Below are 25,194 nucleotides of genomic sequence, written 5' to 3' on the forward strand. Positions count from 1 at the left end.
CCAGTAACAGACTTATTTTAGTACCTCCCTGTAAAATATACTTTACTTATTTTGAAACAAGAAAGGTTTTTATTAGATCTTCTCATTTTACTTGTTTTTAATGGGTAGGGAGGAGGAAAGAGAGGGAGAGACGAAGAGATGACTGACAGGGGCAGCATGTGCATGCCTATGTTATTAGCTCTATTGCCCTGGTGACTGTCAACATTCTGCTTTGCGCACACACAGTACGAAAAGGAATACAAACAAAATACCACAGCCATCGCCAGAGCAACTAACATTCAGAATAAATTAAAAAAAAAACCAAAACCAAGACAACCCAAACCACGCATCATCATCCACAAAAATACGTAAAGTAAACCCTGATGCAACCTCCTTCCCCGCCCCCCCAGCAGCTTCCTGCCCGCCCAGCCACTAACAGGCCCCCCCGTCACCTCTCCAGCCGCAGGCAGGGAGATGCGAGGAGGCTGAGGGCAGAAAACGTACCTGGGAACGGCGGGGATCAGCGAGAAGGAGCCGCTCCCCGCGCAGCCTCTCGGCACGGCGGCGGGCGGTGACAGCCGCTCCCTGCCAGCGGCGGCGGCTCCGTGCCGGCTCTGGCTCCTCCTCCCCTGCCGGTGCCACGGGCCCTCCTCCGGAGCCGCAGCTTCTCTACACCGGCAGCAAAAACCTCCGTCTGGAGCTCGGGAAGACCGAAAGGCTACCCGATGCCTTCGTGTCTCCTGGCACCACGAACAGGTCACTGCCGGGGTGAGGGGTGGCTGCGATGTGAGCTGTCAAGGGCACGTCACGTTGGTTTGGGCAACGGACATCCAGGAGGACGAGGGATGAGCAGGACGTAGGTCTTTGTGCCTCGCATAGCCAGCCCGTAGTCATTTCATTCCAACCTGTACACGTTCAAAAGGCTGCTCTCTACGCTGCCCTTCCCGTGGCTGTGGGAAGGGACAGGGGGAAGCTCCGCACAATCCTCTTACACTGCAGCACTGCCCTTGGAGGTTAGGTGCAAAGAAAGGGTAAGGATCTCTAGGTGATTCTGCTCTGGGTACGTGCAGAATAATTGCATTGGGATAGGCAGGAGAATAAAACAAACAAACAAACAAACCCAACAAAAACCCAAACTTGCATACTTGTGGTGTTCCCATCAAGACTTTTCTACTTCTTAAAGAAGAATCAAGTGTGTCCGCCTGGTCTGTAAGTTCACATGAGGGAATGAGACAGACCTTCTCTCAACCTCATTTTGCAAGCTGCACTGGGTACATGTGAAAGCAGATTCAAATGCAACTAGGGGCTACTTTGCCCCTAGTAGCATTACACAGAATTAAGCTGACTACAAAACTGAGAGGAAAAAGCAGTTTTTGGATCAGATTAAATTTTCCAGAAGGACTCTGAATCAGAGAAGTCTCTTCCCCCCTCCTCCACAAGAGTAAAACTTTGACCTAGAATCTGAAAAGTCAAAAAACTCCTCTTAATATTATCACTGGGGTGGAAGGGAAATGAACAGAATTACCCAGTTCCATTTAAAACAGGGACAGGGAATCAAGAGGTCACAAGACCATTAAGAAGCATTCTCCTTTAATAATTCCAGCAAGTCTGCTGGAAACCCCCTAGACATTAGAACACATTTCAGAGTTGTGGCTATTAACACATCCATGAAAGGCATTGCTAATAAGGCAAGAGACAGCTTTTTTCTGGTCCACCAGCTTCTCAGACTACCACTGAAAAAAAACCTGTCTCTCTGTGCTTTTAGTGCAATGTAAAAAGCAGATGGTATCTCCTGTTCTTACAGGAGTGCTTTGACAAAAAGCCATTTCTGAGTAGCACCTGTATATTACAATCACCAGTGAGCTTAGAAATGTTAACTAATAAAGTTCTATATGCAATAAGTATAATGAATTTTCTCTCAGATTCTTAATTATATTTTCAGAGTACACAGTGCAAGTTTCTCATGTTACTGCAATGGGGAGATTCTCTTTTCAAGGTAAGCCTTTTACACCTACTACAGAGGAAGGACTTTGGCCTTCATATTAAATTCTGAAACCATTGAAACAGTATCCTGCCAGCCTGAACTTTTAACATTTGAATTTACATCAGTGAACAGTGGTGGAGACATTTTGGATAACTTTGGATTTCTTCCTCAACTTGATCCTGCTTGGCTGCCAGGGTCACTGTCTTGAAACACTAGATACTCAAAAACCCCATAAACAAACTACACAAGATCAGAATGCTCCATGATTAAAGGTAAAAGTTAAACCTATAATGAGCCCGAGGAAGCAAACAACCACAATACTTTCTCATTTGTAAAAGTTACATTTACTTACCATTTTAAAGTGAGAAGCCTAATTTTAACTAAACTTGTTCCATTATCTTTGAAATCAAATAATTTATATTAATGCTTCAGCTAATATTGAAAATCTTAAGCAATAATTTTAAAAACATGGCAGTTGTTACAGAAACACGCACAAAACATTGTATATTTTTCCCTGTGCTTTCTGATTACTGATCAATCATACTCAGTAGCTTTTATTCTTTAATTCCTCCCCCTACATATATATATATATTTAAAATATATTAATATATATGAAATCACACAGCTTTATTCACAAACTAGATAAATGGAGCTGTGTGCACTTTTTTAAGGTAACCATATTTATAGGCAGTCGGCCCATGTCATTCATGTCAATTTTAACACTATGTTAGCAAAACAAATAGTTTTGGAATTCAGGTTATTTATTGCCTTGGATCTCTGGGTCAGGATGTATGTGTTTTTCCAGAGTATGAGACTTTACAATAATAGGTTTCTGATTCATAAATCAAAACTACCATGTGCTATCACAATAAACACATCCACACAAACCCTTGTAGAAACAGTCCTTTTCAGAGAAACTTAGCCTTATGTTTTAGCATGAACTACTGTATTGGTATTTGAGAACCAAGCAACAGAATACCAAAGCCTAGCACCTAGCATACAGATTTGACAATATTTGTCCAATATTAGTGCACCCTTTTGAATAAGAATATATTGGCTCTATCTAGGGTGATAAAATCCAATCCAAAGTCAGGTGTATTTATGAACATCCACCTGTGTATTTAAGAATACTTCTCCCACATACAGCCCCATCCGTGCCTACCAATGTTATGTCCTTGCACAGTACTTTCTGTACATAGAAGGCAAAGATGAAAAAAAAAGATATTGTAATGATACTTCCAAGTCCATTTTAGGAGTTACCTATATACTATTAATGAAACAGTTCTGGTCTCTATTTCTCCCCCTAGGACCTCTTCTGTACTAGTTAATGTACTCATTTTCTCACTGATTGTAAAACTACATGTGATTCTCTATGCTCTCTACTTGCTGTAAGCTTTAGTCTTAACCATTAGAGCAGGCTCCTCTCCATCGTTTCTGCTTCATGAAGACAGTGTCTATAGTGGTTATGTGCTTAAACAAAAAAACCCTCCCAAACTCCACAAGGTGGCCAATCCTCCTGCTTCTAATGGTAATCTGTTGCCCCGCCTTTTGCAGTACTGCTTTTTCAGATTCCAACAGCCCAGGTTCTGGAAAATGGACATTGCAGTTGCAGAAGCCAGCTGTGCATATACAGTGACTCTTTGCTGTATACACAGGAAGTTTCATGTGCCCCTACACCACGTATCCACAGTGTTTGACTGTCTTGCACCGCCCACTTTGGATCTGTAAGTGTTCTCAGGCTTGGGACATACTCTTTTCAATAATTCAGACTGTTTTTCTACAGCTGTTACAGTTCTAAAACATTTTGCTAATGATGGTGCAGAGCAGAAAGAACTTACTTTGTAATTTACAAAGCAGAATGTGCTTTCAAGTACAATTTGCAACTAGTGTGTTCTCTAATATAGAAACATCTATGACCAGTAACAGAATGATTCAAATGTTCCAATCTTCATATTTGCTATTATTTCTGCTTTCTTCTGTTTAAACGGCACTTAGTTCAGGATCCATTTGGCTGATTTAATTGTAGTCGCTCCGTTTTCTCTGGATAGTCTGTCAATGCTAGTAGGAAATCTAATTGTGAATATTTAGCTTCGAAATACTTTGCAGGGTAAGAATAAAAGTAGTATTTAATTCCTTTCACTCAGGTTTGCTTAAAACATAACTCAGATTTTGTACCTTAAATAATATTCTTTGCCCTCTGAAATCTTCACGTTTTTGGAGTTACCATCTATTGAAGCCACATGAAGTATGTTTTACTCCAGTGTTTCACTATTTAGGGAAAAGTGAATCAGTAAATCAGTCTAGAACCAAATTTGTTTTGAAAGACATCATGTGCATGATCTAAATCTTTGTGAGCTATCTTAACTGAGAAACATGATCCTCACTTTTTGCCTTTCGTGGTATGAATTTCCATTTGCAGGTAGGGTCAATCACAAGCTCCATCCTCCATCGATGATTAATTCATTACCAGTCACGTAGGCAGACTGAAATTACATAAAAAGTAACATTTTTAACCACTTTTTCATGGCTATTAATTACAGGGAAACACTTTCTTTAAATTCAAAAAACTGCTTTCTTTTTATACAAACACCTTTTTTTTTTTGCTTTACAAAAATATCTGAATAAGTAGAATATAAACAAACTTAGAAATGGAAGCCTTTCAGCTGACTCAGAGGAGTGTAGTAAAAGTATTATTAGAGGCATTAAGATGAGAATGCATCCTGAGTGTACAAATTCATATAAGCTAGACTTCAGATATCTTACCTGAAGGAATAATATCTCACACTATGATGTTACTAGCTCTGTTCAGCTGAGCAGAATCTGACCAGGTCAGCCAATAATTATAAGGGGACCTAGCTGAAAATTTAGATCATGCAGATAGTGAGGTAAGCAACTGAGCTGTTCACATTCTTCTCTGTGTCAGTACTGAAGCATACTGGAATATATCAGAAAACTGGAATTCTGTCTACACATGGTTGAAAACCCTATGACCAGACCGGAAAAAATTACTAGCTTTACAGAAACACTAAAACCAAGATGAAAATGAGAAACAGATTACTGATAGATAGCAACATTAAGACTGAATTAATTCCACTGAAGTATTGTGCTATGCTCAGTAGGACTGCTGGACAAGCCCAGAGGAATCCAGTCCAATTTTAAATTAATAGTAAATTTATAGCATCCGAAATAACCTTGATGTGTGCTCATTAGTGTTGGTGGTATTTTCAGTGGGCATTAAGAGTTTGGTGTATAAGCACCTCAGTGGATCTATTGTTTTCCTTAAGCTGAAAGGGTAGATTCACCCTGATCATTAGCCCTTTTAGCTAAAATCTCCAGCAATTCTATGCAAATATTTGCTCTTGAATAGTGAAGGTAGGTGATAACTACTAATTCTACCTCCTTAAAACATGATCTAGCCATGGTGCAAACTCGGAAAAGCAGACAAGCCCATTTCTCCTGTCATTCAGGATGATCTGGGGTCAGCCAATTTCCTCAGGTGACATGAAACCACCAGGTTATGGTACCAAATACATAAGACCTTAACAATCAGTGTCAACATTCAGAGCACTTTTTGTACTGTAGGTTAAACTCAGTACAAGACTTAGTTTTTTTTTATTTTTGTAATAATCCAGCTCAAAGACAATATAAATCCTCCTAAAACAAATTATCTCTATTGTGAAGCAGCAAAGTAGCATGGGACTCTGTGACAGGAAATTTTATTGTTCCATACTCACTTCATCAGAGGCCAAGTACACAAAGAGATGGGCCACTTCTTCAGCAGTAGCCATCCTACCAGTCTTCTGTCTGGCTAGAAAGTCTTTCAATGCCTAGATATACAAGAGCATTTGGTATATCAAAAATAAAAAACATTTATTTTAATCTGATTAGTATGACATGTACAAAGCAATACTGGATACAGGCCACAAGTCATAACTTCCTTTAGTACATTAAGTAGGGAATTTATGCTAGAAAAATAAATTAGAAAATTAACAGTGGTATGAATTTCAGGTTGAAAACAGTAGTAGACTGGACCTAAATCTCTGGTTCCAGAATAAAGCCAACCTAAGTCCTTCTTCCTGTGGTGGTAGATATTCCCAGGCCCTTCAAATGAGGGCTCACAGTTATCTAGTCAGTATGGTTAAGCATCCCAAATAATTTTGAAATGCATAGGCCAGAATGCCCTTTCTGTCATGGTTTTGCACTAGTTTGTGGCTGCCACATGCCACAGTAGAAAATGTCTTCTACTTTTGCACTAGATACTGTAACCAATGGTTGCAAACGCTTGTCATAGATGACAGACCCTCTGTATTCACTAGGCAATAGCACCCTTCTGAGGCATTTTAAGACTTCCGTCTTGAGTACAAACTGACCAAACTATTAAAGGCAACACTACTGTTATCATTGGTACTCTGAAAAAGAGGCCATTTTTGAGTATGGGCAGAAGCGCCGCTATATATTTATTTTATTTTTTAAAGGAAGTTAAACATATGTATGCACATGATCAAACCAATAAACTGCTTTCTCACCTGTTCTGGGTTAGGTCGGGCTTGGATTCTTTCCTGTAAAGATGGTGTATCAACAGTTCCTAAGCAAAATTTTAAATTCAATGTTAAAAATCAACTGCATCAACAATCATGACAAAAAAAAGCAGTTCATTGGTTCTATTTATATGTCTTAGCACTTATGTTTAACTTCATAATATGATTCAGGAGAACGACTGCAAAACTATCAACATAGCATAGGATTCTAAATTTCAATAGAAGGCAAGACTTTTGAGAAGTAGATTCAATACTTTTCAGATGGTTAACCAATAGCTAGCCTGTTAGCTAGCCTGTGCCTGCTTCTAACTTCCCAGACTATATCTTTGAAAATAAACATTCAAATACTGTGTGATGCATCTATAATGTGCATGTGCTGGGTTAACAGACCAAACATGCAGCTTAACTACAAAAGTAACAACTTTTCTATTTTAAATCTCAGAAAAGTTTGAAGCATGTCCTGTTCTTTTAGATTGCTGGTAACTTTAGTTGCCACTTGCAAGTATGTTTTTTGTTAATAATGTCAAACAAAATTGGGTCTTCTAGCATCTGCTCCTAGTTTACAAAATAACGTAAGAATACTTACCAGGACATACGCAGTTGCATCTGATGCCTTGTTCAATGAAATCAGCAGCCACAGACTTTGTTAGACCAATAACTGCTGCCTTTGAAGTACTATACACACACCTATTCACAACTCCTAACAGAAGGTCAGTGTGAAGGCAGCGTAGAAACATATGAAAAAAAAAAAGAAAAAGAAAAAGAGAGCCAACTTTGTTCAATATGCATCTGCTTCTGGACTCCAGCATTTCCTGTAGCACCTGTAGTCTCTCCATAAGGGTGGGCTAACTAGAATGCCGACTGCCAGAATTCTACTCAGGCATACACCAGGGCAAAGCACACGATCTTCAATAGTGTAAGTTTGGGAAGTAGTCTAGAAAAGTTAGCAAACAGATTTCGGAACAGCAGACACCCATCTGTTAGTCACCATCAGGCTTCCCTGGGAAGCATAGCTACAGGGCTTACATAATTGTAATTTCTTCATTGTTTCTCTGAAGAACATATGTAGCAAAATATCACTGGAAGGAATTCCTTTTTAGTTAATAAACTGGTAAAAAGGATTCTACAAAAAATTCAGGACTGATTCAAAAGCTCAGAGGCAAGGATCTTAGCGTTTCTACAATTTTCCATCCATGTCCTTGTGTGTATGTACGAGTTGGTGTGTTCACTTTTTTTTTTTAAACTGCCTCCCTCCACAGGATTGACAATGTCCTCTAAATTCAAAGTTCTGCAATATTTATTTTGGATTCCCTTCATTTTAAAGATTTATATAAAGAACTCTAGCAAGCTACTGACCTTTAATGCTGGATGCCACAGAAGACATATTTATAATATTTCCGGATTTCTGTTTAAGCATCTGCAAAAGAATACTTATGTCATTCAAATGCAAACTGTTTTGTCATCTGCAGGTCCAGCAAAATAGCCCATTGCAACACACAGAACAGCCCTACATGCAACTGATATGCAAGGTAACAAAGCTTAATTGGCATGAATAGGTGCTTATCTCTTTTTCATCTATTGACTGAAGCAGTAAAGCAGAATCTGAAATTCTCACTAGGTTCTCCTAAGTCATCTCAGGGGTGAAGACTGTGACAGGAAAGGATTTTTTTCCCAGATTGCCACCTCTGAATCATTGCCCTCTTGTCACCACAGTAAGTTACCCTACATAGACACCTGCTCGTGCCATCTACCAATGCAGTAATTCACTGATCCCATACAAACCTTTCTTGCTTTGAAGAAGACTAAAACACAACTCTTCAACGTCATTGAGTTGTAGCTAAATTTCTTCAAGTTAACTTTTTTAGGCATCCCAAAACCTGAGATGCCTAAATCTGTTATAAAGAACCTTTGAAAATGAAGATCAGCTAAGAAAAAACCCCAACCAAACAAACAACACAAAACAAATATACAAAAAGGACTAGAACAACACTGAAAAGAGTAGTCATCATCCAGTCATGGTCACAGCTTCCACATCTGGCCTTTGCATTTACAGGAATACAAACACCTCATTCAGTCCACAAGTTTTTGTAGTCCCCAACCCAGTTATTACATCAAACACAAGTGTCCTCAGGCTGCTAGACTGTCTAATTGAATTGCGGTTCCGATATAACCAGCGCGTTGGCATCAGTAGCACTGAATCACTTCACAAGATAGTTTCCCTGAGTTCCATAAAATTCATGTTAATATACATTATTTAGAAATATTTTGTAGCAGTGGTATTGTGCAGCTGTGTGCTATAGTATAATATGGTAGCACGGTATTGCAACGGCTCCCTCACTGCTCTGCGTTTGAAGGATTTTAGTTACAAATTACATAGGGCAAAACCCCTGAATTAATCTTCTCTACCCTATCCTTTAAATAGATGGTCTACTTGAAGGATTACACAATGCAGAGAATGTTTTAGAGTAGGATTGCTGTAATCTGAGGGCCTCCCCTATGCAAAGCTGCATACTTACATTTTTATCTCAAATCCCATGCTGTCACAGTGGCGGCAACATAGACCTCTCACACTTTAAACACAATGGAGCAGAGACTAAAAATCATGGGCAACGAAGCCTTACCTTAGGAAGGAATGTCTTGATCATTAGATACATGCTGCGAACATTGAGGTTCATAGTGAAGTTCCAGTCTTGCTCCTCACACTCCAGAATAGTTCCATGATGAACAAACCTAGAATAAGTTCATGAAGTGGATTACTGCCTGTGGTTTACACTTCTATGGCTTTTTATGCACATTTATCCATTATTGTTTTGCAGTAGCTAACTCTTCCAACCTTGAAAAGAAGGGACAAGAGCTCTTTTGAAGAAAGCAAGCAACAGTATACTTCTGATGAGTATCAGGGACACAAGGCAGACTCGATATGTGCAAAGAAATGCTTGGCAATAGGGAAATTAAAAAAAAAAATAAGTAGAGCACTAGCAGACCATCAACTTTGCTCACTGTTGTGCTAGGAGGGCCAAAGCCATCAGTATAGGGCACCCATGGAGTGAGGAAAACAAATTCCAGAGCCATGCTACCTTGGCCTGGGTAACATGGCTGCGCACAAAAAGTTCAGTTTTGATGAAAACACATGGAAATTTGAATTAAACGTATAAAATGGATTAAAACAAAAGAAATAAAATGCATTTAAGTAAAATGAAGTACTTCTAGAGGACAGGGAAAACTGGAAAAATAGTAGGATCAAATAGAAGCTGGTTACCCTGCAATGTTACAGAGGACGTCAATCTTTTCAATCTCCTTGGCCAGATTTTCTATCTGCTCCTTTTTGGTGACATCCAGAACCCGTATTTGAATGCCTAGAAAAACATGGTATTTGCTTCACTGTATTTGGCTAAGAATCAGCAGTTTATTTTTCTTAAGTGCTGAGGATTGCACCTACAATTCAAGTCAGCGGCTTGCCAGGAACAGTCCCTCCCTCAGTGGTGCACCAAGACGTGGAGACTCACTGAGTAAGAGCTACACTTAATCATTACATTAGTGCAATAGTTAAATTGGGACAACATATCATGCTATTTAAAATTCCAGAAAGGAATTACAAAAAGATCAACTGATTTGATTGTTGTACAGCATCGTACAAGCAGATAAGTTAACATCATTTGCCATAAAACCATTTCCAATAAATTTGAATTTCACTATACTCTCAAACTGAAGAATTACAGAAGCTGTATAATCATAACAAGCTTTCATGCCCATTATTATAGAATAATAGTTACTTGGAACTAGTTACATGTATCACATATGTGCACAGTCACATTGCATGCCATCTATCGATGCGTAGTTGACGATATTATGAATCAGCTTTATATAATTTAATTAATAAGGAAAAGTGATTTTGCATAAGCCACTAACTTATATTACCTAGAATGATATCATAGCAATTACTTAATTGCAAAAACATAAGCATCATATCTGTAAACTTGTTTATAATCAAACAAAAGAAGGCTTGGAATCTCATTGCTTTTCACTATAACTGTCTACTTAATTCAGCCTCTGACAGCTGTCACTGTCGGTGCTTATAGCACCGGCTGTTCCTGTGCCATATCTTCAAGACAGACACTGATAACAAAAAAATAATCCTTCTATTTTATTCAGAGAAGTTATCTCTGAAAGACTGGGACATATAATTACTGCAAAACAGGGACAGGCGCAACTCTTCCAAACACTTTTCAGTAGAATCAGCCCCTCTAACAGAACTGCTTTAGGGCCAACCACAGCCGTGTTATCCCCCGGCCAGAAGTGAAAACAGCAAAGTAGAAGAACTACGCTTCCAGATGAGCTGTAATATATGATATAATCTACGTGTTATTTTACCTCATTTTACTTAAGTAGCTTCCAGCAATCTAACACAACTAGCTTCTCTCACCCATGTCAATGCTGAATCCTTACTAAGGAATAGGCATACTTCATGATACACTTTGCCTGCACCCTCACTCCATACTGTGTGTAAAGATTGAGCTGTGCCCTCATCTCAAATATATGAACTTTTCATCCAGAGGAAGCCTGGATGAGTGGAAAAGGAGCCAGGGAATACTCCAGTAATTCCCTTAGCAGGTACAGTTAGGCACTAAGACTTCCTGCTGATCACCCTTTTCCCACAGATATCCTGCATCTAGGATGAAGGCACACCTAGTGCAGAACACACCTGTGCCCCAAAACATAGGGGTTTTTTACAATTTAGTCATGTGCAGCTGACTACACAACTGTGTGTAGCGACACACAGTCTAATAAATGTCTACAACTACCTATTGAGAGACTGTAGAGGAGACAGAGACAGACTTCTCAGAGGCCCACAGTGGAAGGAGGAAAGGCAACAGAAAGAAGTTGGACACGGGAAAATCCAGCTCAATATAAGGTGTGTTTGGTTTTTGTGGGTTTTGGTGGGTTTTTTTTTTTTGATTGATTTTTAAATATCATTATTATTTTAAAACCACAAGGGCAGTCACACTGGAACAGGGGCTTACAGAGGTTGCTGAGGAAATTCCACCCTTGGAGATATTCAGAACTTGACTTCACACAGCCCTGAGCCACCTGCTCTAACCACAGCCACTTTGAGCAGTAGGCAGGACTAAATGGCCTCCAGAGGTCTCATCCAGCGCACATGATTCTATGATACACTGTAAAGCTGTCTGTAAAGCATCTGAGTGATGTCTGAATTAGGGAATAATTTGATTTGAAATGGATAAAAACCTGTTTCTTTTGAAGCCAAACTGACAAGTCCATGAACAGGCTTTATATGCCTTAGTTAAATGATGCAGAACTTTTGAAGAGATTTGTGTATAACAATGCAATTAGACTACAGGCTGGTGATTAGCATCAGCACTGGAATTACCTCTCCTGAATAAAATTCAAAGACCACAATGTACCAAGCCTTGATATATTATAGCTTAACTAATCATATGTCAAAAGGATGGAAATGGCTCTGAGTACGTGGAAAATTATCTCTTTCCTTGTGAACACACGAGCAGAGGGGAAAAAATACACAGTTCAAAACATAACACTTTCCTAAACACCCTTGGAATGGGCCTAGAAAGTCCTAAAGTTCCTAAAGAACTACAAAGAGTTGCTTGTGGTGAACTTCAGTCAGCAGAGACTGATGTCCAACTCTAAAAGCTGTGCCAGAGAAAAGTGTTTTTGCATATCTGACTGTCACCCTGTAATAGGAATTCACTAAATCCACTTCTTTCTGTCAAATTAAGTTGGAAGCATTTTCAGTTGTAAAATACATCCAAGTCTTATTTTTTATTTCAAGATTGAAAAAATAATTTTTTAATATAATGTCCCACACTTGTGTCACTTATAATTAAGAAACACAGCTACGCAAAACCTGCTCCTTTAAGTATGTTCCTGTGATATCAGTAGGAAAACAACCTTCAGGCCTGAGCATCTGTACAAACAGAATAGGCTTATCTAGTGTTGGTGGAATTAGTTTCTGAAGACATACTAATTCTACTAGACAGCTATCCTTTTAATGCGTTCCCTTAGTAAGTATGGGCCATAGAAATGCAAGACACTAAATCTACTTTTTGTATAGCTGGATGTTAGTTCTTGTGACCAGAGAAAAGCATTCCACGCTTTTTAGAGTGATATGTTTGACAACTAGCCTAGTGATCTCAAAAGGTAACAGAAATGGGTGGCATTCTGGGAAGCAGAAGTCAACTGCGTCTGTGACACAAGAAACTCAAAGTTATTCCACATGCCTGCAATAATACTCTACCTGATATGCTGATGTTGCAGTATTTTACGTGCTAAATCTCTGCCATTGCACACCACAGAATAAAGCAATGTCAACATTTAAAGACTTAGTCTGGATATTTTCCATTTTTTCTGATCTTTTGAAGTTTTCCCTATCCCCAAATTATATTTCAGCCAGTCTACAACCAAACTTGCAAGAATTGATCTAACACCTACTGTAGGTCATTTACCTGGGTATTTCTCCAGTTCTTTCAGCTTAGACTCATTGATGTCTATAGCAATGACTTTGGCTCCTTCTTTAGCAAAAGCCTAAAGAATACAAGCAAGAGAAGCAGTTTATATTTAGATATGCCAGATCTTACCAGAAATAAAATCTGTTTTCTTCTCATTTCCTTTTTGGCTTGAAATAAAAAGTTGGCTGAAGGCAACCAATCTCCCACTTTTCATTCTGGGCATGTCAGGGAGTAACGGACATCAATTACCACACATCCTGGGGACAATTGAGTAACTACACACAATATACGACAGATTTAAGATCTTTTCTTTAAAGTAAGGAAACCATAAATAAAGTATAAGAAGAGTAACCAGACTAAGACAACCGGTATTATTATTGCCCTTATTAGCTGCATGTGCACTAGCAAGCACATTACAAACATGTAGGGCTAGAATTGTCTGTATTGTTGTATCTAAATGAAGTTACAGGATTTGACAGGTAAAGGCACGAGTCATAAAAAAAGGAATGGTGGTATACAAGCTTTATGAAAATCCTTTGCATCCAAATCATTGGAATAGAGCAATATTAAAAGCAGCATGACTCTTTTTTTTTGTTACTTAACCAGAGATATTCCTTCATTCTTGATGCTCCCCTCAAAACTTGCTTTCTCTGCATTGTGATTACTGATAAATCAACAGCTATGCTAACAAAGTAACCTCCGTGTCAAAAGTATTCTGACATCTCATACCTGTGTCAAAAGTATTCTGACATCTCAGACTGTAGCCCCTAATCTTCAAAATAAGTGTCTCAAGTGCAGCGTAAGAGGATAGTGGCATTAAACATGCCAGCCTTCTGTGCCTTGTTGGGTATTTACACAGTGAAATCATCAGGAAAATTACCTGCTCCTTGGACTGAGCGATTTAAGTGCCAAGATCAGCAGTCTTCTGCATTCTTAAGAGCACGCATGAGAAACTAACTAGTCTGGCAAAAATCCTCCTTACAGGAGCTTTTCTTGACTTCTTGATTACATTACAGAGATACTGAGATAACTCTACTAGTTCCTCTATCTGCTATGGAAGAAGGAAGTAGCAGGGGAAGAACTAGTCAAAAGGAATTAAAAGGTAACCAGAAAGTTAATACATATGTTGAATTCTGTTTAACAGTAATTAAATAGAATTTGTAAAGGATTTCTCATAGTAGCTCATTGTGAACAATGTTGTAGCTGTGCTGTTAGTATCACATAGACCTGGTTATGTCAATTATTAATGTAGATAAAATGTCTCGGCTTTACTGTAGGGGATCTTTGCAGTATCCAGCCCTATAACAGGAAATATTCCCTCTATCCTCCTTATCTTCTTCCAGAAGAAAGCAGCAGATATATTGGATTAAAGGTACAGAGACAGTACCAACCATATATTGTTAGAAAAGCTGTTGCAGCTGTTCTCAGATCTTGCCCTTATCCTTGCCTAATATCAGCACTCAGAGCTGAAGACTCTCAGAAGTTCAAACAGCACAAAGCATGCATGATACAGTATAGTGACTATATTACTCCCTGACTTTTTCAATGAGTAGTTCTGGCTTCATCTATGGTTTATTAATTCAAGAACTTGTTTGGTGCAGGTATCGTTGGACAAGCTAGCATGAGACACCTAGCTTAGGGACAGGAGAACAAACATTTTCCAGCTTACTATAGCAGCTGCTCGTCCAATCCCCTGTGCTGCTGCAGACAGCAGTATGATCTTCCCATCGAGCCGACCCATACTGCTGACCTGTGCAGACAGAAGATGTCACAAAATCTTTAACAAAAAGATGAGCCAACAACACTCCCTGGGAATCAGATGCAAATACATTTCAAAAAGTAGACAAGATTCAGAGTACCTCTGCCATCAAATCATATCACAGATTGTCCTGTTTGGCTGCAGTGTGACCACAAGTCATCCAGGATTTTGAGGGGGGGACTGCCTCAACTTTTTTTTTCCCCCCATAAGTAAAGACCTCAAAAAGATCAAAAGGCATTTGAGCTCAAAAGTCAAGCTTTAGTATAACAGAAACTGGACTTTATTTTTCCTTAAACATAAAAAAAAAACCTCAACCAAGCCAAGATGAAACAGAATAGAAGTATGATAGCTTGTAATCTAGTGCTTCCACTGTCCATTGTGTTCTTAGAAAACAGGTCTCTCTTCTACTCCTCTCAAACTACAAACTCATCAACTTCCCAGTTTGCAATACATTCCACACAATACCTTGGGCCTTGGTGTCTGCTCTGAGTTGTGTTAAGAACCTTCCGGCACAGCAGATTCCCAGCTCCAACCAGGCAGGAGGCTGGGGGCAGAAATGAAGCTCTGTCCTGTCTCACCTCTCTCTCTCGAATTGCTTGCCCTCAAGGAACTACTGAGCATGCTTGGGGCAAGTGGTAGGGAACCTCTAGGAGGTACCTTACTCAATGCATAGCAGCCAAAAGGCAAAAAGTAGCCCTCTTCTGCCCAAGCACACACTTTCTAAATGCTGCATTATGTTTAAAGAAATACAGCATGTAAAGTTGCAGACAAACAAGTAAAAGCAAATGTCATTCTCTCACTCCTATGGATTCAGAAGTTTCCAGTAGGATTTTTGGTTATTTAAGGAGTAAGCTACTTAATAGGATGTCTACTTCATAGGATGTTTCAAAGAACTGCCTAAACAGTAAGGTCACTTTGTTCCAATCAGATTTCCATATCTGGTGTTTGTTAACTGGGTTCCCAATAAGCAAAACTTTCTGCACTTTTATAATCGACACAGCAAAATCTGTTTATGTAGCTATGAGTGTAGAAAGGTGTCCCAAGAACCTTAAATCTTTGAATATATACATGAATCCAACATACAGAGTACTTCACTGAGAAGCTAAGATAAAGATGCCATCATCTCCCCTAGGTTAGCAGCCAATGCTATCCATCATCTAGAGATGCTCAAATCCATGCTGTGACTCAGATTACTGAGTCAAATTTAGTGTCCTACATCTGCAACCAGATTATTAATTTCTCTGATTTTGACCAGAAGTTGTTTTCTCAGCAGCTTTTCCCAACAAAAAGTTGCAGCAAAACTATTGTTTCCCTGAAGGCTATGGATTCAACAAATGGGACTACTTCTGAAGCAGTTTAACTGAACATTTTTTACTTTCTAATATGAAAAACATTATTTCTTTTGATTTAAAGTCAGACTGAGTTACAGACCATGTTTCAAGACATTGAAAAGTTTCACTGTAGGTTTTCCCTCCATAACTGAGACACATACGCACACACACAAAGAAAGAAAAAAAGCACAAAACAGAAGAGTTGTCTCCTAAGCAAACAGTAACTAAGATGCATCTTTCTAATTAGGGGAAAGCACAATACCTTAAAATCACTTTTTAGGTTGGCTAGCAAAAAGATGCCCCTTTGGATGCCTCTAATGGTAGGCTGTATAAGGTTATATCAGATTTGGCCTGTCTTACCATAACTTTTTTGCACTGACAGGTGAAAAATACTAAGTTAACTGAGCAAAATGAGATTACACACACAACTAGGTTGCACTGTCTCTTTAACAAACCAAGCTTTCCAAAATGCAACTCCTCAAACACAAAATTCTGGGAAGTTCTATTAATTATAGCAAGTCCTGAGTATCTTAACAGTGAGCTCAAAGTGCTCCCTCAAGGCAGAGGAAACTTGTTCTTTCTTATTGCATACATCTTTTCAGTGGGGAAAAAACCCCCCGATCAGCCCAAGTACTTCCCCAAATTACCTTAACACTTTGAAAAATGTATTTATAGTGCATTTGGCTTCCAATCTGATTATTAGTTTTTGTGAACATTTTCCACGCTGATTCTATGAAGCATTTAAAAATAAGTATTAATATAGTCACTCACCAAGAGATCTCAGACAGCTTGTTATGCTTACTGACCTTTGTACAAAAGGAAGTTTTATACTTTTTTTTTTTGCTGTGCTTGCTGGGATTTGTAGTCTAACTGTTAAATTTCCCCGTAAGAACATAATTTCCTGTTCAAACATTGAGATACTGCCATCTAGTGAAACTCTAGATTTTAAAAATGTGATTTTCTCCTGTACAGGAAAAGACAAAAAAGGATCACCAGCATTAGCTGTCCATTCTCCCTATGGAATTCAAGAAATCAGCAGTATTCCCTGTAAAAAAGGCCACAAGCTCGTTTTTCCCCAAGCAATCTCTTTAGCAATATAAGCTATCAAATTCCAAACCAGGGCAATATTTGCATGATAAATTTTGTGGTTTTTTTTTAACCACTGATTTACCAACTTATCTTTTCTTTTTGTATCTAGTGGTTTAACTTACACTTGTGAAAGCAGAGTTAGTATAATCAGACTGGAAAATTCTAGGACAAACTAATTTAGTCATAAGCTCACACCAGACCTAAAGCTACCCTGATAGCATACTTAAAGAATTTGGGATCCTACCTGAGCTTCAGTTGGGCACGTTTTCCTCAGAAAAGCCATTTCTGTGGGTAAACTGGGACACACATATGCAAAGTTCAGTAATATTAAGTTTATCTTGTCTTTCTGCTAAACTAGGATAGCTTTCTAAGGCTTTGTAAATCATCTCCCCAGTAAACAAAATCTTTAATGACTAGGTTTTCTAAAAGCAGTTATCCTTCTGTCCTTAACACCTTTTGCCTGCTGAATTCAGACACAGACCTGTTGCAATAGGTCCCCGTTTTTCAGTTCAGTCACCAGAAGTCTCCAAATCTAGAAATGTTCCAAGCAAGCAATGATTAACGCAAAATCCCTTGAAATTGTATATAAAAGTAATCTATATATACTTTGATTTTTTCCTTCTAGAAGAAAAAAATCAGTTTAATTCATTTATTAGAATATCAAAATGGAAGGAATGGAAAAAAAAAGCTGGTTGCCAAAGGAAATATCTTTCAACCATAGTGGGAAATTGCAAAAAACAACCAAAACAACCAAACAAACCAAAAAAAACCCCACCAAACCAAACAAACCCAAACAAAAACACAAACCAAAACACCCCAAAACCAAATTAAAAAACCCTGAAAAAAACAAAACAGAAACAAACTCCAACCAACCCCGAAACAAAAACAAAATTAAAACAACCTACCACACAAACACTGGCACTCTACACTTATCACTGTCAGGAAATAAATTGTTCCTACATACCTATGGCTGTGGTAGGAAAGGAGACATTGCAGTGCTGAACTCAGTAATGGTATTTAGAACTTGTGTATTTTTGGCTAGCAATATCTTTAAAAGCTTCCCAAAATACAATCCGGGTCAGAGATTTAGAGATAAATACTTGCAATTTCTTAGTAGTTACAGTAGTTGGCAGTTTTCAGCTATTCAAGGTAAACAGATAGTTGGTTCTTTATTACAGATCTCCAAAGTACCCTCATCAGGTAAATAATTCTTGTGCGACTCTTCCAATTCCCCCAACTGCTGAATGCCCAGGAACATGTCAATATAAGCATTTGCTTATGAGTTTGGGTAACCCAAAATGGAGTACCTGAGACCTACCATCATTTAGAACTTTATTCCTATAAAACAAGGATGATGCTTTTGATGCAGGTATCTTTGTTAGGTATGACTTATCTCATGATGATGATTTAGTTCTTAACAGCATTAATCTCAGGTTTTGAGTGCCAAATTCCTATTTAGTTGTCAGTGGGGTGGAAAGGGAAGAGGATCTCTCTTTCAGATTTCAAACATTTCCTGTCAGAGACTCGGTTAGAAAGAAGAATTAAACAAAACTCCAGTGACACAGACTTGTATAACAGTGAGCTGTTGCACAAAGTAATTATTGCAGAAAGTTATAGAGGACACAGATAAGCATAATAATGATGGAAGTGGTGAGATTACTATAAAAGACAGTCTTTGGACACTGAATACTGTAATCAACATCCTTAGATCATAGCACAAGTGAAGTGACCAGCAAAAATATTTTTAAATACTTAAGACATTCAAGTTTATTGTATAAGAAGGTTTGTTTTGACAAAACATACAAAAAAGTAGGTCTCTCAATGCAGATAAGCAGGGTAGTAAAATAGTCCATCTTGCAGCCCTGATAGTCCAGTTTATTTTCCATTCATTGGAGTAGCAGAAAAGTGTCAGGTCCTTTGCTTACCATTAAAAAAAAAAATCCAATACTCAGCTTCAGACAGGAACTAGAAATATATTGAAAGATCATGCAAAATACAAAGTTACTCTTGGTGCCATAATTGGCTGAGCTGCAGATATACTGTAAGGAGTTTAAGAGGAACCTTTAATTGTGTGCCTTATAAACAGTAAGTTAATAACTTCAGTTGCATTGTCCAGATAGAGAGATTAAAATTGTGGTGAAAATGCAGCTTCTGTGGACTTAGAGAAAGCATGGTATAAAAACCAGATGCTGAGAAACAAAAAGTATAGTTTTTTCCAACTCAACAGCACTCTGAAGATACAAATATTGACGACCCAGAAGAGGGCTGTTTTAGGGCTGACAGAATGAAAAGTTTAAGATTGAGAAGTTTCACAGTAGATTAGTTTGTGATCCATTCCTGTTTCCATTTTTTTTTTCCCCAAAGCAGAACATTATCAGATCAGCAGGTTGTGGGCAACATGAGTGCTTTTCCATTTTTGTTCTTGTATGCCAGCTTTTCCAATTGTGGGACATACCAACTCCAAGACAGCAAGGGATTTGCATGCCACCAGAGCTCCTCCCATGATTTGTGGAAGAGGCTGATGGCTTTTGACTTGAAGCAATGACCTTTTGTATGTACAGATTCTGGCTGTAGCCACTGCAAAGGCAGCTTACAACAGAGCACCTTTATTGGGTGGTGCAATCTGGGACTTTATCTTTCTCTGAAGTTCCAAACCAGTGCTTAAGATGTTCTTCTGTGGGCTCTATTCCCGCAGGTCGCGTATCTATACGGAAGATAAGAACATTAAATAACACTTTCCCAGTCAGACAAGCAGTAGGAATACAGCAATTTAATCTTGACTAGCATTTTAAATGTCAACTGTTAAAGCTTGCCTCTGAGGAGCTTTGTGTTGTGAGGAAGTCTGTACTATTACTAAGTTGGCCATCACAAGAAACAGCAACGAGTCATATTCTTTCTGGAAGTTTGCCATTAACACCTTGAAAACTGATTAACTCTTCAACATGTCTGCTAGGGCCTTCTGAAAGTTTTTAGAAGCAAGTGTAATGGTGAGGGTAGTAGCATTAATATGCTAGTGTAGATCACTAGGAGACTTTCCCAGAAGTCACCAGGCCAGATACAAGAAATCCTGGAGGGCTGAGGAACATAAGTTATCAAAACAACTATTACTGCAGCTGGAGCCAGGCAGACTGGCAGATTCAACATCAAAGACTAAAGTCTACCATCTTAATAACGAAGTTTAGAAAAAAGTTAACCAGCAGTTAACTTTGAATAGTTTTGCCAGAAGTCTGTGCTTAACCAATGTAAAGTTAAAAAGCAAAACATTTTAGAGCATCAGCTATCTAGTAATGATATCTGCTAATTCACTTTTTAAAGTCAGTCATCAAAACTTCCACTGTAGAAAAAATAAAAAAATGTTTATTTAATTTTCAGGAGGTGAAGGACTGCTTTAAGTATTTAAGTTCCATGAAGCACATGTAAGCTTCACAGCTCCAGCTGCTCAGCCCTTCAACAGTCAGCTGACTAACCATTCAAGAAAATTGTGTTATCATGCAAGTTTCAGGTCTGAATATAGAAAGTACAGGGCATTTACCCTTGACTCACAGACCACTCCTTATATTTTGCCTCTCCAAATCTTCACAGGACAACACCACTGCGTTACATACCTGTTAGTGTACCCAAGCTGGAATTATCAAAGAAATTTGTTGGACAAGTCAGTGGCAGCGGCTTTGATACATCCTGAGTCACAGCTTCCTGAGAAATAGGTTCCTTGGAGGGTGAAGGCATTTGCTCTTTAAGGGAATATGACACTGTCTTCCTTGGAGAGCTTGGTACTGTCTCTCGAGTGGTTTCTCTTGAGGATCGTTCTTTCCATTTTAGTGCTCTTTCTTTCCATTTTCTAAGTTCCTCTTTCAGTTGAAGCTCGTTACTGAAAAGAAAAAAAACACAATAACCCAGCATTTAATTAAGAAAAAATTTGAAGTAGTTCCTTTAAACAAAGAAAAATTCCTGACAGACAGTTCCCATATCTCCAGATGATATACCACAGACACTGCAATGCAAGACCATATCTGTGTATCTTGCTTTCAGAGGCATAATTTAAAAAAAACTTGAGCTAAAATTCCTTCCAGCATACAATTTAAGTATATTTTAAAGCATTCAAAATTCTTATGAAAGAAAGCAATTTAAAGTTCAAAAGCCATAAGCATATATATATATGCAATAAATATAAGCTTTAAATAAAAGTTTATGTTGTGAAAGAATTTAGAAAATCTAAAAATAATTACCCACTTCTATAGGTCTCCTAGAAAGAAACACTAATTACATGCATAGTTAAATAGCAACAAATAATTTGACATGTTGCTGATCAGCTTTATAGTTACCTTAGTAGAAGATCATTTTGTTTCTTCAGGTGTAAGTTCTCTTTCTGTAGCTTAGCTTGTTCAGATTTTAGAACAAGTATTTGTGTGCTCTGCACAATACCACTCCCACCACCACAAGTAAGGGGTATTTGGGATTGCTGAGGAGCTTCTTTTTCCAGCACCACTAGAAAACAGTTTTATACAGATGTGTGCATTATTTGGACAGTGCTTAAAACCAAGTCAATACATTTTTTAGCCTATTCCTTCCTATGGTCTTATATGCAAGACCTCACTAGGTTACAAGTGCCATTACAACAGCTCTTGTTTTTTTTATACACAAACACACCTCCCAGTATTCACACTGCCAGGGAGATACTAAGGACCTTAAGAGATTTTTAATTGGGCCATTTAGAGTTAATAGTTATAGTTTCAGATATGTCATAATTATGATTAGAACTAGCTATTCATATGTGAAGTCAGTGAAGGAAAAAATGGTAACATGAGCTACTACAACTGCAGCTTACCCTACCACATGTGCAAACATGGCTGGAGAAATAAACACAAGAACTGCTGTGATTCTAGTACAGTGTATGTGAAGCTAACAGTTTACTTTCCATCTCACCTTTCAAAGCACCCAGTCTTCCTTACACACTTTTAGCTTAAGGCCTGCACTTCAATCTGGACTTTAACCATATAACCTTAAAACTGAATGGTTAACATGAGAGTCCCTTATATTTATTTCAAATTTACCAGTAGCATCTTGCTCTTGCTGTGCTCTTCTAAGTTCTTCTTTTAGCTTTCTTAACCGTTGTTCCTGGTGTTCTACAAGAGCTTTATAATTAGCAAGTCTATATGGGGCAGGAAGGGGGGAAAAAAAAAAAAAAAGAAAACCTCAGTTTAATAATTATTACAGTTGCAGGAGAGCTAGTTTGATTTCCAAATGAGCTATCAAACACATAGCATGCTCAAGTTATATAAGTAAAACTACATAAACCTTGTTGTCAGTTAGATTTTAGGTAAAGTTCAGAAAACCAAAGTTGGACTAGAGTTATTCTCTGTGTACCCCTTCTCACCAGTGAACTAGAGAGTGATTTAAATTACTGCTTTCCCCTCACCTTCTTTTGTCAGAACAGTTATTTAATTTATGGCTGAACATGGGTTCGTTGAGAAATTTTCGTGGGTGTATAGGGAAGGAGTTTTGTAATCAACCTGAGATGCATATGGTTTTACTTCTCTGGAATCTAGCTACAATAAAAGCTTAGGACAACTAAAGCTGAACACTCACTTATTCTGTCAAAAAAAATAAAACAGAAAAGTAGGAGCTAAAACCTAAGTAGCTGAGAATTGTAACAAGGTAAAATTTGAACTTACTTCATATCAAAAGAGTTGGATTGTTTCATTCTTTCCATATCATATTTTACCAACTGTGTTTTGAGATGATCAATTTCCTCTTTGTACAAGTCAGCACCTTTATCTAATTTTGCCTGAAAAGAAAATAAAAGACTTAGGATGAAGAAAGGCTTGTTACTTAACAATGAATTTAAGGGTTGCTTGCTTTGTATCTTTACTATGATCTGCTAGATTTTGCAGGATAAGACTGGGAGCAGGAAGATATTCTGGAATAAGAACACCCACATTACCAACTAGCACTATAGTATTAGTTGGTATCCTCATTCTGACGTATGACACGCTAGCATATTTTAGAAAGTTTTGCTGACTTGTTTGCAGATATAAGTCTGGGAATTTTGAAGCACTATGCAAATATATTACATAGAAAAAACAGCTCATGCTTCAGTTTCCAAATTTAAAATTTTTTTAGTATGTTTCAGAAACACATCATGTACAAGTGATAAATGTAGCTTCTAATATCATAACATGGGTTCTAAATTTTGTTTCTTAAGGCTGCATTGGTAGAATGTGAAGCTGCATGCTAAACAGGTGAGTAGAGTATTTTACTCTAAGAATCACAGAATCACAGAATGTTAGGGATTGGAAGGGACCTCGAAAGATCATCTAGTCCAATCCCCCTTGCTGGAGCAGGATTGCCTAAATCATATCACACAGGAACGCGTCCAGGTGGTTTTTGAATATCTCCAGAGAAGGAGACTCCACAACCTCTCTGGGCAGCCTGTTCCAGTGTTCAGTCACCCTCACTGTAAAGAAGTTTTTCCTCATATTTATGTGGAACCTCCTGTGTTCCAGCTTGCACCCGTTGCCCCTTGTCCTGTCAAGGGATGTCACTGAGAAGAGCCTGGCTCCATCCTCATGACACTTGCCCTTTACATATTTATAAACATTAATGAGGTCACCCCTCAGTCTCCCCTTCTCCAAGCTAAAGAGACCCAGCTCCCTCAGCCTCTCCTCATAAGGGAGATGTTCCACTCCCTTAATCATCTTCGTGGCTCTGCGCTGGACTCTCTCTAGCAGCTCCCTGTCCTTCTTGAACTGAGGGGCCCAGAACTGGACACAATATTCCAGATGCGGCCTCACCAGGGCAGAGTAGAGGGGGAGGAGAACCTCTCTTGACCTGCTAACCACACCCCTTCTAATACACCCCAGGATGCCATTGGCCTTCTTGGCCACAAGGGCACACTGCTGGCTCATGGTCATCCTGCTGTCCACTAGGACCCCCAGGTCCCTTTCCCCTCTGCTGCTCACCAACAGGTCTGTCCCCAAGTTGTACTCATACGTGGGGTTGTTCTTGCCCAGATGCAGGAGTCTACACTTGCCCTTGTTATATTTCATTAAATTTCTCCCCGCCCAACTCTCCAGCCTGTCCAGGTCTCTCTGAATGGCTGCGCAGCCTTCCGGCGCGTCAGCCACTCCTCCCAGTTTTGTGTCATCAGCGAACTTGCTGACAGTGCACTCTGTTCCCTCATCCAAGTCATTAATGAATATATTGACTAGTACTGGTCCCAGTACCGACCCTTGAGGGACTCCACTAGATACAGGCCTCCAGCTGGACTCTGTCCCATTGGCCACCACTCTCTGGCTTCTTTCCTTCAGCCAGTTCACAATCCATCTCACTACCCGATCATCCAGACCACACTTCCTCAGTTTAGCTGCGAGGATGCTGTGGGAGACTGTGCCAAATGCTTTGCTGAAATAGAGATAGACCACATCCACAGCTTTACCATCATCTATCCACTGGGTTATGTCCTCATAAAAGGCTATCAAGTTGGTTAAGCATGACTTCCCCTTGGTGAAGCCATGTTGACTGCCCCTAATGATCCTCCTATCCTTCATATGCCTAGAGACAGCACCAAGGACAAGTTGTTCCATTACGTTTCCAGGGATGCCATACAGAATCAATTGACTTTAGAGAGCTACGTTTCATCTATGGATGTTCTCAAGCACGCTCGCTCTCGTTCTGAGATCAGAGGAGAATGAGAAGAGTAAAGTATTTTGCTCATACCTGGAGACTCTGATTCTCTGTTAAGGCAGTTCTGAGGCACTTCTCTGTCTCATTCAGTTTGGCTTGCAGTTGGGTGAGCTCACTTGTTGCTGTTTTTATTCTTATCTGTGCTTGTAACTTGTTTATCCTGTCATCTTTCTCTTTGACATTTTTTCCTACTTCATTTATTACATTTTCCAACTTTTCAATTTTTACTTCCATAGCCTATTGAGATATATCAATCAGTTATGAGTAGTTATGCCAAAAGATATAATAGTGACAGCACATGGTCATACTCTTAATAAAAATAAACAAACAAAAAACCTAAATAACA

General features: G+C 38.8%; 3 protein-coding genes across 10 annotated transcripts in view; all 3 read right to left on the minus strand.

Moving 5' to 3' along the window:
• LOC137665260 (sodium/hydrogen exchanger 9B2-like) overlaps nt 1-565 on the minus strand; it is a 31,417-nt gene extending 30,852 nt beyond the window's left edge. For all 6 annotated transcript variants that reach the window (XR_011048470.1, XR_011048469.1, XM_068404127.1 and 3 more), the window contains exon 1: nt 484-565. The gene's annotated coding sequence lies outside the window, so the exon portion shown is untranslated. The remainder of the gene's footprint in view (nt 1-483) is intronic.
• Nucleotides 566-873: 308 nt separating this feature from the next.
• BDH2 (3-hydroxybutyrate dehydrogenase 2) lies at nt 874-16,888 on the minus strand. Of its 3 annotated transcripts, none has more exons than XM_068403197.1 (11): nt 16,848-16,888; nt 14,656-14,736; nt 12,984-13,062; nt 9,761-9,857; nt 9,123-9,231; nt 7,858-7,918; nt 7,088-7,201; nt 6,490-6,548; nt 5,698-5,790; nt 4,348-4,446; nt 874-929 (listed from the first exon to the last, which is right to left on the minus strand). In XM_068403197.1, exons 2-10 carry the CDS (start codon nt 14,725-14,727, stop codon nt 4,393-4,395), a joined length of 738 nt encoding a protein of 245 aa, XP_068259298.1. In that variant the 5' UTR covers nt 14,728-14,736; nt 16,848-16,888; the 3' UTR covers nt 874-929; nt 4,348-4,392. The 3 variants fall into 3 exon arrangements, with proteins under 3 accessions (XP_068259298.1, XP_068259297.1, XP_068259296.1); XM_068403196.1 differs by having other exon boundaries at nt 924-985; XM_068403195.1 differs by lacking the exon at nt 874-929 and having other exon boundaries at nt 2,285-4,446.
• Nucleotides 16,889-18,904: 2,016 nt separating this feature from the next.
• Nucleotides 18,905-25,194, minus strand: part of CENPE (centromere protein E) — a 43,197-nt gene continuing 36,907 nt past the window's right edge. Inside the window, exons 39-44 of the mRNA XM_068403913.1 lie at nt 24,882-25,085; nt 22,838-22,950; nt 22,217-22,314; nt 21,488-21,650; nt 20,771-21,033; nt 18,905-19,869 (exon numbers count right to left, since the gene is read on the minus strand). Of these exons, the coding sequence (XP_068260014.1) occupies nt 19,772-19,869; nt 20,771-21,033; nt 21,488-21,650; nt 22,217-22,314; nt 22,838-22,950; nt 24,882-25,085 (939 nt within the window). The 3' untranslated portion in view covers nt 18,905-19,771. The remainder of the gene's footprint in view (nt 19,870-20,770; nt 21,034-21,487; nt 21,651-22,216; nt 22,315-22,837; nt 22,951-24,881; nt 25,086-25,194) is intronic.

The sequence above is a fragment of the Nyctibius grandis genome, chromosome 6 (genome assembly GCF_013368605.1).
Source record: "Nyctibius grandis isolate bNycGra1 chromosome 6, bNycGra1.pri, whole genome shotgun sequence".
Lineage (NCBI taxonomy): Eukaryota > Metazoa > Chordata > Aves > Nyctibiiformes > Nyctibiidae > Nyctibius > Nyctibius grandis.